Source organism: Austrofundulus limnaeus, unplaced genomic scaffold, assembly GCF_001266775.1.
Source record: "Austrofundulus limnaeus strain Quisiro unplaced genomic scaffold, Austrofundulus_limnaeus-1.0 Scaffold862, whole genome shotgun sequence".
Lineage (NCBI taxonomy): Eukaryota > Metazoa > Chordata > Actinopteri > Cyprinodontiformes > Rivulidae > Austrofundulus > Austrofundulus limnaeus.
The window spans coordinates 35,509-49,826 of record NW_013953264.1 but is presented as its reverse complement, the minus strand read 5'-3'; the positions used below and the strand labels follow the sequence as shown (position 1 = coordinate 49,826).

General features: G+C 41.3%; 1 protein-coding gene across 2 annotated transcripts in view; it reads left to right on the top strand.

Moving 5' to 3' along the window:
- Positions 1-14,042, top strand: part of znf827 (zinc finger protein 827) — a 77,891-nt gene extending 63,849 nt beyond the window's left edge. For both annotated transcript variants that reach the window (XM_014029165.1, XM_014029164.1), the window contains exons 9-14: positions 1,206-1,343; positions 2,463-2,634; positions 4,288-4,454; positions 6,607-6,816; positions 7,528-7,705; positions 11,679-14,042. In XM_014029165.1, coding sequence (XP_013884619.1) covers positions 1,206-1,343; positions 2,463-2,634; positions 4,288-4,454; positions 6,607-6,816; positions 7,528-7,705; positions 11,679-12,651 — 1,838 coding nt within the window. In that variant the 3' untranslated portion in view covers positions 12,652-14,042. The remainder of the gene's footprint in view (positions 1-1,205; positions 1,344-2,462; positions 2,635-4,287; positions 4,455-6,606; positions 6,817-7,527; positions 7,706-11,678) is intronic.
- Positions 14,043-14,318: the final 276 nt, after the last annotated feature.

The following is a 14,318-nucleotide window of genomic DNA, read 5'->3' as shown; positions in this document are numbered from 1 at the left end:
TCTTAAATTCCTTCAAAAATATGTATTTTATATTCTATGCTCTATTTCTGATATCTGATGCTTTTAGCCATCCTTATGCTACTTTTAGCTATTATTTTGCTAATTTTAGCTAGCATTTTGCTAGTGTTTCGTTGCTTTTAGATAGTGTTGTGCTTCTTTTAGCTTTCAGGTTCTTCAGCAAATGTATTTAGCACCCAGCATTTTTGCAGACAATACTAATATTTCTATATATGACCTTTAATCAGATTAAATCAATTTATTGTTAAAAATGAGATTTTAAGTAACAGTCAATACAGATTTAGAGCCAATAACTCTACTCCAATGGCTCTCATGGAACTGATAGATCAAATAACAAATGCCATTGACCAAAAACAATATTGCGCCAGTGTTTATATTGATTTAAAGAAAGCATTCGACATGATTGACCACAGCACTTTACATGAAAAACTAAATAAATATGGGATTTGAGGACCAGCATTACAATGGATATCTAGTTATTTGGAAAATAGGAAATAGTTTATACAAGTACATGATGTAATATCTGAACTCTATGAAATCACATGTGGAGTTCCTCAGGGTTCTGTACTTGGACCAAATTGTTTATCCTATATGTAAATGATGTGGTTAATGTGTCAGGGCTCTTCAAATGTGTTTTGTTTGCTGATTATACAACATTTTTTTGTTTGGGTAAAGACATAGAACTGATATTAGAGAAATTGCAAGCAGAATTTGTGAAAAAACAAGATTGGTTTAAACTAAACAAATTATAATTAAACTTGGATAAAACTAATTATATGATATAGAGACAAAGAACTGTTAACATTCCATCTAGAGTTGATGGTGTAGTGATAAATAGAGTCAGTGAGGTGAAGTTTTTGGGTGTTTCTTTATTGATGAGAAACTGATATGGAAACCTCATATAAATTTAAGAATAAAACTAGCTAAATCTATTGCATTGCTTTACAAAGTAAGGGACTTGTTTAATGATAAAGCTCCATATATGTTATACAACACATTAATTGTTCCACACTTGGTCTATTGTGTTGAGATATGGTGTAAAGCATGTAAGACTCTTACAAATACTGTTTTTGTTTTGCAAAAAAGAGCTGTTGAATTGTTTTGATTCACGTTTGTGCAACTCTGCAGCGTTCAGCTCAAACGTTTTTGTATTTGTATTTTAGTACAGTGATCTGTGTATGTTTCAGACTCAGAGAAGGATGACGGTGAGCCAGGGAACGGAATCGCCCAGTGGAGATTACACGAGCAGCTCTTCCCCTGTCCGGTCTGCGGCAAGGTGTTTGGTCGACAGCAGACCCTTTCCAGACACCTGTCCCTGCACACAGGTAAACATCGTTGTCGCACCACTGCAGCACAGATGTTAGCTGCTGTGTTCGTGCTGCTCGCTGTAAATAAGGTTGACCAGACTAGATTACCCTTCCTTTAAAGAGATTACTATCATGATTAGTCTCACTGGGAAAACTATCGTCTAATTAGCCATCTTGAAGGATGCCACACAGCGTCTACACACGCGCACACACATACACGCATACTTGTAATTCCAATGCTGCTCAAACTGATTCCCTCTTTCAGTCCCTCACACACACACACACACACACACGCACAGAAATGTGAGGCGTCCTCATTCCCTTGTGACCTGATTACTCTGCGTTTCCTTTCCCAGCCCCTCCTCATTCGCCATTGATCCATCCGGGCCCCGTCCCATCTTCCGCTGCCCCCCCCCCCAGTCCTTGTTAGTTAAAATAATCTAATAATTATCTGCGCTTGCACCTGTATTTAAAATAAATTCATCCCACTCAAAATAATAAAATAACAGACCAAAATCACTGTGCTCCACAAATGGAGACCTGTGTACAAAATACACCCCCACCCATCCCCACGCACAATTGAACATGCTCGCACATTTTGGGTGCGCACTTTACAGACACACACACGCACCATCTGAGAGTGTTGGTTGTGAACAGCTTGGCCGCACCACAGAGAGCAGAAGCAGGGGCATATGTCAGTGTGATGGTCTTTTTGGTTTCCCCGGCGACATAAAGGTTGCCTGGCTTCATGTCCTTGGGGCAAATGATGTGTGCGTTCGTGTCTGTTTTTTTGAGGAGGGCGGGCTTAAGGGGGTTAAACATATTATGTTAATTTGTTTTGTGATGAGAAAAAATGAATACACATTTTTGCATAAATTCTATACTGCTCATTAAAAAAGGTGGTGAATTATGTTTGTGGTCACGTGTTTTAACTCTTAGTTGTAGACATACATTTGTGTTAAGTTTTCTGTCTTGTGAGGATTTGAATGAAAGGAAATTACAATTATTTGGGGGCTAGTCAAAGGTTAGGCGGGGTCCAGCTAAGCCTGAGAGGCTGAGCACAACTTAACAAAACCTCATCCTTGCAAACGCTCACACTAACCAGGGTCTTGGGTATGTGTGTGTGTTGTGTTGCAGAAGAGAGGAAGTACAAGTGTCACCTGTGTCCTTACGCAGCCAAGTGCAGGGCTAACCTCAATCAGCACCTGACCATCCACTCTGTCAAGCTGGTCAACACAGACGCCGAGCAGATAGTCAGCGCCGTCACGGCCGACTCCGCTGAGCGCAAGAACTGCCCGTACTACTACAGGTGGTGCTGACGAGCCACACAAACTCTACACCTGCTCACGGTGACGCAAGATCTGTTAGAATTAGACATGATGAGAGCTTTTTTTTATTTTGATGCTGGGTAATTCTGTTTTTATCACTGTTTTATTTCTTTATTTCTCTCAGTCAGTTGTAAACCTTCACAAAAACAGTGAAACGTTTTCATTTAAAATGAAACTTTTTTGCCTTTTTGCATAAAGTTTGGATGATAAATGAAGTCATTAGTTGCCACTACAACACTTTGATGGTGTTTAAAGTAAAAGCAACAGGGAGGACAGGTTTAGCTTAGCATAATGAATTAAGGCAATGTTAAAGGGTAGTTCAGTGAAGTTTAAAGTGAAGTTCTGTCTAATAGTTCTAAATCAGGAGTGCCCAAACATTTTCCCCGAGAGGGCCAAAATGAAAATCTATCCAGGGCTGTGGGCCAAATGCAGTAATACAATACATGAAATACAAATACTTTTTAAAGTAAAGTCCTTCCTTTTAGTTAAAGTCAGCACCATGAATGAAAACTACCTTCACTGCAGCCCCTTTATATAGTCATTTGACCAACGGAAATACTGTGTTTCTACATAGGATAACAGGTTACAACCTTGTAACTTTGGCAACTGTTGGTGGGCCAAATCAAATGGCTTGGTGGGCCAAATTTGGCCCGCGGGCCCCACTTTGTGCTCCTCTGTTCTAAATAATTACCACCTTATCAGCTGTTCTACCAGTCATGAATAACAGCGTACGAAGAAAGAGTTAATTATTTTTCTCCAGGCTAGGCTAATGGCTAGTTAAACAAGAACTGCATCATTTTTCAGGCTTACAAAAAAAACTGTTAAATACAGCACACTGGAGTGAAAATTATCAGTATTATAAGAGTTGTTTTCTAAGACTGAAAATTAATAATAAACGAACCGGCATAGTTTTTGCTAGCCATTAGCTTAGCCTGGATGAAGTTATTGCCTCTATCTCTATGCTTTATGAATGATGTCATGCCTGTTAATGAGATAACTGGTGATAACTATTAAAGAAAACATCGCTGAGCTATGTCTGATTTTCCAGATGTTACAGAAAAGAAGCTTTTTGGCAACTTTGAGGTGAACAGATGAACTCCTGTCCACGTCTTATTAATCTAATGCACATAAAAACATCGTCTGAAAAAGGCTGGTGATTTTTCTCAGATGATGCCTTTATGGATTGTTGAACAAGCCTCACGATGATTAAAAAGCCAATCAGTGACATTTAGATCTGTCAGTTGTCAAACAGCCATACTGTTTATTTTCTGTCTCCAGTTTTTACGTACAGCTAAACTACTCCTGTCGTGTTTGACCGCAACACTATAACAATAACTTACACACATGGCTGTTAGAGCCTTTTCATCTAACCCCTTTGCAACAAAGAAAATAAGTTTCCCAAAAACTGCACTTTGCAGGCTTTGATTGAAAACAGCTTTCTGCTTTGATTCAGAAATGGCAGCTTTTTTCCACTCTGTCATCTTTATCTAACTAAAAGGAATGTAGACGCAGCATACATTTGCTAATTTATGCAGGCAAAATATAACACTAAATCTGACTGCCTCCCTCGTCTCATTCTCACCATCTTTTTTTTTCTCCCCCCCTCTCTCTCTGTCTGTCTGTTCTGTGTCCAGCTGCCATGTGTGTGGTTTCCAGACGGAGCTGAATGCCCAGTTTGTCAGCCACATGTCGCTTCATGTGGATAAGGAGCAGTGGATGTTCTCACTCTGCTGCAGCGTCTGTGACTACGTCTGCATGGAGGAGAACGACATGAAGAGCCACATCCATGCTGGACACGCAGGTAGAGTGACACGCAAACGTCTTACAGCTCGCTCGAAACTCTTATTTTCTTCATTCTCAGAATAAATTTGGTGTGAAAAACTCAGCTTTTATGCAACGGTTTCATTTTATTTGATCTGGAGTCTTTCTTCAGTGCTGGATAGAAACGTTTGGTCGGACACTTCAAAATAAATTGCTTTTTTTCTTAAAGTTTCACTCGGTCATGTAAGAGTGGGTGGTAGCTTACACATTGTGGCTCTCATTTAGGTCTCAGAATAGAAATGCAGTGCAGTCTATTTTGACAGTAACACATATTCTGTTGTTTTGATTCAGTACTCGGACACAAAGGATTTAGACTGAAAAAAAGAAGTGAGTTTCTGGTTTTATACCCGTGCAACCCAGATATTTTGCAGCACAGCTATAAACACTAAATCTGAACATGGAAGACCTCATCCTTAAAGTAGCTGTTTCGTTTCAGGGAAGTTGGGAGAAAACATGGAAAAAAGACTCGTCACATTCCCAACAAGTTCAGCATCTGCATAGAGAGATTTAAATCAAAAAAATGTTTTCACGCCTGCTGATACTCAATTATATTCTGTTTTATTTGGTTCAATTCTTACATTCAAATCAAAGCATGGTATGTGCGAGGGGGAAATAAAATAAATTATAAACACAAAGTCAGACCGGTTTAGAGGAGTCGGGGCCAGAAGAGCAGGAGAACTGTTTCACAAACAGGCCTCCTCTAATCGACCCTCTTTCAGTCCCCGTTTGTCGATATCAGCGTTTTGTCTAAAACAGCTTTGTTCAGTTTATTGAGGACGTTTTTTTTTCTTCCACTGAACCTAACATGTCGTTTTTCCTGCGTTTCGTTGTGTGTATGTGTGTGTGGTTGCGTCGGTGGGTGGGATCGTCCAGCCCAGACGGCTGAAGGGTCTTTCAAAGGCCACGATGGCCTTGTTTATCTGAGAAGGTTGGCCCTTATCGTGCCTATGGGGGGGAGAGAAGAAAAATCAATAGACCTCAGGTCCTTTAGAGACAGGCTGGCTTTACGATGCCACTGTGGTCAACTTTTAAGTCTCTCAGCCTGGTGTGGCGTTTATCTTTGTCTCGCACAAGATGGACGCTCCCCCACAAACGTGTGACTTTAGAGATGCGGTAGCTCTGTAAACGATTACGCTGCCTTCCTCGTGAAGATTTTATTGAGCTGTCAGGGTCTTGAGTTTAGGGAAGTGCTTAAAGTTTCACCTAAGACTGAGGTTAGGACAGAGGGCAGAGTTCAGCAGCCAAACGCTCATTCGTAATGGTTTTTCTAACATCACGAAAGTCACAAAGAAAGCCGTTTGATTAAAAGTGTGTTTTAAAATTAAGTCCACTGGGCCAGAGAAGCATGTTTTGTATTTTTTTTCTTCCCCAGCCTTTTTGTTTTGCCAGTAGCCTTTTAGAATAGATGTAAGAAAAAGCAAGTAGATGATAAAGCCAGCTGCAAAGGTTGGTTCATTTCTTTATTAAAAAGGCTGCAGAGACCCTGCTGTGAGCAGCTCTGGTATATATAGATTTGATCGATTTATTTATCTTCCATTTCAGAATAATTTCCCTGTTTGAAAGAGCAGACCCGCTGCATTCGTACAGCCGTATAGGCTTTCCCCGTTTGTATGTGCGTGTATTAAAAAGATAGGTCAATCTTTTTAAGACCTATGCAGGCTTTTTTTTTCCTCCCTCCATTCACTCCCTCTCCAGTGAATGCCCTTTGTTGAGCCGTGCCCTGAGATGCTCCCGCCATCTTAGATCCTTCGGCCATGACCCGTGCTCCTCGGCCCTCCCTGCTGCCCCCCTCCTCTTTCTAATTCCCCGTCTCTTTGCAGTGAATTGTGGACTTAGAGAAGAGGATCAATAAAAGCACACTGCATCTTGATTGGACTGGCAGCGGGGACTCTCAGTTCAGACTGCCTGCTTTTATTCTGCCTGTGTGCACGTCGGGGAGTGTACGCATGCAGATAACAAAGGCAGCCACCAGGATTGGATTTTCCTTCCAAACACGCGGCTCAGAGCTTTTGGAAATGCATCTTCAAATATCTCTGTTTAGAATTAAAATTTGGATCCCCACCATCAGTACTCAATATCACTTTACCGCCATGTTGTTAAAAAAAAGTCTTTTTTTCTGCTGTTGTGTCCAGGTCTGAACTCAAGAAGTCCCCTCAGCGAGACCAAGAGCACCTCATCGTCTCTCTCGGCCCTCAGCGATTCGCTCAACAGCTCCGAGGGTGGAGACGTCACCCACGGTAATGAAGAACTCAAGAACCTGCTAGCCCCGCCCTCCTCCGCAGGCAGCCAGACCAGCTCTGGAAGTCACTCAGGATCAGGAACTGAGGACAAGTCGGACAAAGGCAAGGACTTGTATGGGGGACTTTTGGCAACCAGACCACCTCTGTCACAAAATCTTGGCGTTCAGTTTGAAACTTTTCTCTGCAGCATCAAATATGCGTGACGACACATGCCACAAAGATTTACCAGCATCTTGGGGTATTATTTATTGATCGTCTAACCTTTCAAACGGTTCAGTCTGGAAGAGCTTTAGTCTGATTTGAATTGGTGGTCAAACATTTAGATTGTTGAAGTATGCAGCCTTTTCCTTCCTGTCCGATTTAAAGCAGTCAGGAAGTGGCAGATAAAAAGAAATGTGCTGTGAAAGCTTTGGCAAAAAGATTTAAGCTCATGACTCCTTGTTAATACCAGCAGCTGATGAAGAGCATCATTTTAAAAGTGCGTTAAACCCGTTTTTACTACATTTGGAGCACTCATGACGGTGCTCGAGAAGGCCTGGTCATGTTAATGTGGAAGTGTTACAGAACGCTACAGATGAGTCCAGAAACGACAGGAGAATGTGTTAATTTAATTTACTTAATTGTGTTTGTGACCGGGCTCAAACTGAGTAGGATTACCTTATTATGTTGTTGTTGTTGTTTTTTTCTTTTTATAAAGAAACTTCACATAGTGCTCCGATTTCACACATGAAAAGTATTTGAAGTCACGAGGGTTATGTTTCCGTCCAGTCAACCCGGTTTTAACCCCGCCCCCTCTTCCGCCGCTCTCCTCAGATTTCGAGTGCGTGTTCTGCAACTTTGTGTGCAAGATGCGCGGCATGTACGAACGCCACCTCCAGATCCACCTCATCACCCGAATGTTTGAGTGCGACGTTTGCCACAAGTTCCTCAAGACACCCGAGCAGCTGCTGGAGCACAAGAAGTGCCACACCGTCCCCTCCGGAGGGCTCAAGTAAGGAAAGCAAGTACAGACACAGATTCCTAACTCCACCGCTCCTTCCCCCTCCATCATCGTCTCCAGTCACTACAAACACAACCACTCAGCGTGTTATCATCAGGGCTGTGCTGGCTAGATTTGATTGTTTTCTCTTAATGAATTGGTGCATCCCTATTTAAAAAAATAGGGATGCACCAATTCATTAGCTGGTGACCAGAAGTGGTTATCATTGATTTGAGAGTCAAACTTTTTTTTTTCCTCTCGTCATAGGTAAGTGGCAGGAAGAAAACTGCTTACTGTGTTGTCTGGTCAGTAAAAACACCACAGCTTGGGTAAATATGCATCGATGCTGAAGGAAATTACCTGAATATATTATTCGTTTGAAGTACATTTTAGCTGTGGAAGTGGTTAAGTGAAAAAGTCAGTTGTTTAAAAAAAAAGTTAAAGGCATCACAATACATTCAAGAGTCCATGGAAAAGTCTATGGAAATGATGTCTGCTGCTCACCCTGTCTGAGGGTTTCAGCTGCCATCTGAACATGTGATATAATTAGCAACCAGGGAACAAATGCAGAATACTTGAGAATTTAACTGTTAAAATTATTCAGCTCAAAGTTGCCACACATGTTAAAATAAGATTAACTATTTAACATTTTAACACATCTAACCGAAAATCATTTTGTCAATAATATTCCTTGGAAAAAGAAATAAATGAAATTTGTTAAGAAACTTTAATCTGTCTTATAAAGTAGATATTTATTTACTTTTATTTAATGAGGCAAATCACATTGAGATCACAGATCTCTTTATAAAGGTGGGCATGTTTTTAGATATACTGTTTTTTGTTTAATCTTATTTATACAGACCTAACTGTTTAACAACTTAGAAGATATTTTTCAGAGACGCAATCTGTGATTTGGTGCTTCACACGCAGTCAAACTTTCAATTACGCCAGAAATGAGGGAAAAAAACACAAATGTATGTTTGAGACATTGGAATCCACTGAAATTAGAACTGGCGGGTCAGAGCTTTACAAAAATCTAAAATGAAAATCAGCCGTGAGGGGGAAAAAAATCCCAGTGATTGACGCATGTTGAAAGAAAACTAAAACCTGCAGCTGGAAACAAACTCTCTGTACTTTGAGAGGATCCTGATGTTGGTGGCAAACCCAACTTGTGTTTTCACAGTAGGTTTGCTTATTTATTTATTTATTTTACTAGTTAACTTCCTGTAGAATCCTCAGCTTAAAATAAAAAGTGTAACATTAAGTTAAATGAGGAATGAAGTCAGTACCTAACCTCTCCATCATTACACAAAGATCTGAACTTTAAACTGATGTGAATTTGAGCATTGTCGTCGAACTGCACTGATCCCACATTGCCTGGATAAGCAGCATTCCAGACAAACACACACACACACACACACACACACACACACACACACGACACCTGTAAATGCTGATTTACTGGACAGAAGCACAGATGCAGGGTCAGTTCGAAGACGATTTTCGCCGCGTGGCTTTAATCAGTTAACCTCACTCCTATGTTCGTTATCGGCTGCCAGGAAATGAAAACGATACAAGCTGCAGTTCTGCTGCTTGACAGCGTCTCTTGGCAAGTCTGACTTATTAGGCAGTGGTCTGTGGGTCTGCAGTGGCTGTTCTGAACAGAAGGGAGCGCAGAAAGGAGATGGAAATGGGCTTCCCCTCAGGGTCTGTTGTTCCTCTGCCCACAGCTAACTGCCATGCCAAAGAAAAATATCTCCGGGATTCTATATTGCAGCGAGCTACTTTCCCCGCCCAAAGACAGACACTTGTCTCTGTATACAATACAGCTGAGTATATAAAATATAAAATCTGTTGGTAGGACCCTGAAACAAGCACACACACTCTATAAGCTCTAATATCTCAATCACTTCTGTAACAAAGCAAAACGGTCATATTTGCCAAAAATGTTTTCGTTTTTAGGGTTTTTTTACACACAGAATATCTAGACTTTCTTATGTACAATATGTAAATATTTACATTAATTTATTCTAAATATTCAGTCTAGTTTTAGTGTTTTCTGATGCCTCCCTGTCCATCGAGCCCCTTTATTGCCTTCTTGTACTGTGACACATCTATGTCTCATTTCAGGCTTTTCAACTTAACACAAAATCCCATCAGCTGACCTCTACACACCACAAACAGATGACAGAGTTTGATTTTAACCTAATCATAAACATATAGCCAAAATGGAACAAGCTGCAGAGACCCTGTGAAGAATCATTCCAAGCAACACGAATCAAGTTTTTTTTTTTTTTGTTGTTGTTTGTTTAAGTGGTGACTCCAGTCTGTGCATGTGCAGAACCATTAAATATCACGACTACCACCTCCATCACGTCATGAACAAAACAATCTGTGTGCTACATTTTTTTTCAGTGCAGACATCAGTATCAGCATGTCAAATTGTCTGGAAGTGAACACATCTCACTGGATGAGTGTAGGAACCTGCTGATGTTTGTCTTTAAAGAAAACCAGCAGATAAACAGAACACGTGCACACAATAAAGCCCCTCTTTTAACTTGACTCAGTTGTAGTGTGGGCTAAATGAATGTAAAGAAATCTTAAACTGTTTATTCTGTCTGGTGTAAATGTTTAATGAAGACAGATTATTTATTTTTTGTAACATTCGTTCAAAGGAGAAAGACTGGAATGAGTAATAAAAACCTTTTTATACAGGGTTCCTGCAGAACCTTAAGTCTTGAAAAAAGGACATTGAATTCATCAATCCAAAAATAAGGCCTTAATTAGCCTTAAAATGTCTTGAATCAATCTATCAGAAGTCTTAAAAGTAACACATTGTAAATAGGATGATTGTAATTCATCTCAAATTAAAATGGACAAAATTTTTTTTTAAATATTCACATGCAGACATTCCCCTTTGACATCACTTCCTGTTATTCACATGCAAATATCTCAACAACCCTTCATCTGAGCTGTGTGAAATTTGTTTTGCAACATGTTAATGTTGTTTTCCAAAAATGTATTCACTTTTCTTACAAAAATTTGATGTCAAACTTTAAGGTTTCATCTACAGCGAATAGTGTGGGTCCTAAAACTACACATTTTTGGTTGTTAGAGGATTTCCTGAAATTAATTTAAGTTTAAAACTGACTGCTAAGAACGTTTCTGCTGTAGTTAGATATGAATAAAAACACTTGGTCTATTAGCAATATTTGAATACTTCAACCAAAAATACTTTGATTCATGAGTTTCTGCCAGTTTTTATTTTTTTGTCGTTTGTGTTTGTTATGAAATTGGTCTTGAATTTAATTTCACTTGGCATTAAAAAGTCTTAAAAAGTCTTGAATTTAACTTGCTTTAAACTGTAGGAACCCTGTTATAAATTAAATTTATGTCTTGTGGGTCACACTTTAAATTTTGCCAGTTTTGAAGCCGTTTATTCATCTATGCGAATCCTTAAATTTCCTTTCAAAGGTAGCTGAAATTGGACAAAAAAGGAGTGTGACGGACGTGTGCGATGTGAAGTGTTTCTCCATATGTAGCTGAGAGGGAGAGAGAGGGCCTTGATATTTCGAGGTTTTTCTGAGGTGATTCTGTTCTGCAGGGTTTGTGAAGCGCTTTGGGGCCCAGAGCAGATGAAAGGTGCTATTTAAATGTAAGTGCCACTCATTCCTTCATTTCCCTTCATGTCCTACTGCTCCGATCTTTCCTCCAGCTTGTCACCTCCTGCTCCCACACACGCACACACACACACACCTATATCTGATCACCTCAGCACTTCTACCATTAAAACGCCACACATAATCACCATGCGTACACACAACTTTGCATTGTCCAGTCCTTTATCTGTCCTCCTCCTCCTCCTCATTGTTTTGTGTTTCTGGATGTCAAGGTGTGTTACATGGTTGGAAACGTTTGCACTTTCCTTTCAACTGTCTTCTGCTTCCGTGTGTGTCGTGTCCTCCCTCCTCGTTGTGTCGCCCAGGTGCCCTTTCTGCATCTACTCCACCAACCGTCCGGTGGCCATGGAGTGCCACCTGAAGACGCACTGCAAGATGGAGTACCGCTGCCGCATCTGCCAGGGACTGTGGGCGGACCAGGCCTCGCTGGAGGCGCACATGCGGGGCCACCGCCTCGGCAACCACTACAAGTGCGAGCAGTGCGGCTACCTGTCCAAGACGGCCAACAAGCTCATCGAGCACGTGCGCGTGCACACGGGCGAGCGGCCCTTCCACTGCGACCGCTGCGCCTACAGCTGCAAGCGCAAGGACAACCTCAACCTGCACAAGAAGCTGAAGCACGCGCCGCGCCAGACTTTCGGCTGCCAAGAGTGCCCTTTCACCACGACACACCCGTTTGTCTTTAGCCGCCACCTCAAGAAACACCAGAGCGGAGGGGCGGGGCCGCTGGAAGGAGGCCTGGGAGGAGGGGAGGAGAAGGACGAGGAGGAGGCGGGAGGAGAGAAGCCTCCGGAAGGCATGTCACCGAGGCGTTCGTCGTTGCTGCTGAGGAGCCAGGAGAGCTTCCTCTTCAGCAGAGGAGGCAGCAGTGGAGGGAGCGGGAGCAGCAGCCCCCTCATGAGCCTAACGGCGTCTCAGGCGCTCCAGTCTGTCGCTTTGTCGCTCACGCTGGGCAAGTCCCGCCTGTCAGACCCCACCAGCCCGCCGCGCGGCGACGCCATTAAAGGCCGCGGCGCCCTCAGCAGCGCCAGCCCCTCCCTCTTCCCTCCCTCCTCCCGCCACATGTTGGAGCAGTACAGGGTCTGCGAGCAGGCCCACCTGATCCCCCTCACCACCCTGTTCACCCACAGCAGCCGCTCCACATTCCACTCGCACCTCCACTCCAGGCGGCGGCCTCCTCTCATCGTCTCCTCCAAGCCGGCGTCCCCGTCGCCCGCCTCCCACAAACACTCCTTCCTGGCTTACCTGGGACTGATGGAGAGGGCCAAAACTGTCTGACCTCCCCCTCCCTGCCCCTCCTGGACAGTGGCGTGGATGACTCTTGACCGCTGCAGTGGGAGCAACGTCTTTTCCAATCAGACCAGCAGAATAAGCTGGACCAGACAGACATATTAAAGAAAACAAACAAAAAAATGTTTATAAGAGAAAAACGCTGTACATGCTAAAATGCATTTATATCAAAAAGCTGCTTTTCTTATCAGTTCTATCAATTGAATTATTACTACTACAAGTACTAGACTCTATTATCCATTTTTTATTTTCTGTTTGTAAGCCTCTGAATGACCTGGAGCCAGTCGCTTTATCTTATGAAACTAACTGATCTCAGTTTTATAGAATTTTTTTTGTTCTTTTTCTTTAGTCTTTTGACAAGATGAAATTTTGAAAAAGACAAAACAAACTTTGCAAATGCTATATTTTAGTGCGTTTTTTGTCCTTTGCTATGATGCATTGAAATAGCATGACAGTTTCTGTGTTTCAGCCAGCTTTGACGTCATTAGGAAGCTGAATTTGGAGAGATCCTGAAAGTGTTAGCGGTGCAATGTGGACACAACCAATGAAGCCGAACGCTTTTCATCGAAAAAGGTCACGTTTCCAAAGCGATGCCTCAGACCATGCACTTAATTATTTATCAAACTTGTACATAGTTTTGTAGCCCTCCCCTTACTTTCTCTCATCTTTTTGATTTAAGTTGTTTGTTTAGTTTTTATTTGTATGATGGTGAAAGCGTGTTTGCGTTGCTGTCGACTGATCTCAATTCTGTCTCAGAGTCTAAAGATAATTCTGTTGTTTGTTTTTTTAAGATCAGACAATAAGCTGTGATGATGTAAATATGGAAAATGCCCGATCTGAACTATCACACGAGCAAAGAGACATTTATTATCAGATAATCTAAATAGAAATGCAAAGTCTTGCAGACACATTTGCACTCACAGATGAATAAGCAATGAAATCGTACTAACCGGGGCTCCCCAACTACTTTTTTATTTATTTATTTTTATTTTATTTTTCCCCCTTTCGCAGCAAACTGGTTTCATGCTAACAAATAACTGTACATTCTACCACAAAAAGCATTTCCGGACATCAGTTTGTTTAGGATGTTTAGCACAGCTTAAAAGCACATCAATCCATACGCACAATATTTTAATCTCAGTCGCTGTGACTTTATGTAAATATCATATTTTCCTTGCAGGGCAGGAAACACAACTTGGTGATTTTTCACAACACGTATCTAAAACATAATTATCTCTTTAATGCCACGTTTTGGTTTATATTAAACACCTGATTTAAGTTTATTGTTCTAAACGTTAATATTTTTTGTTTTTCTAACTGAGGGGGACAATAAGTAGTTCAAAAATATAAACAGTAATGAATAAATGAATTGGAAGTAGCACCACTGTTTTTTTTTTTGTTTGTTTTTTTATTTTAGTTTTTCAGTTAAAGGAGACATGTCATGCTTTTAAATCTTCTATATTAAGTGGAATTGCAATGCTTTGGTTTAAATTCCTACTTATTTTATTTTATTATTTTTCTGAAGTGTATCTCAAAGCATCTCCTTTTGGTGCTATTTAAATAGAAACGAGGCGCTTCACGCCCCCGTCCCCCCTTCAGCTTCCAGAGCAGTTCATTGTAGCTTGATAGAATGGTTTACGACTATATAGCGGCAC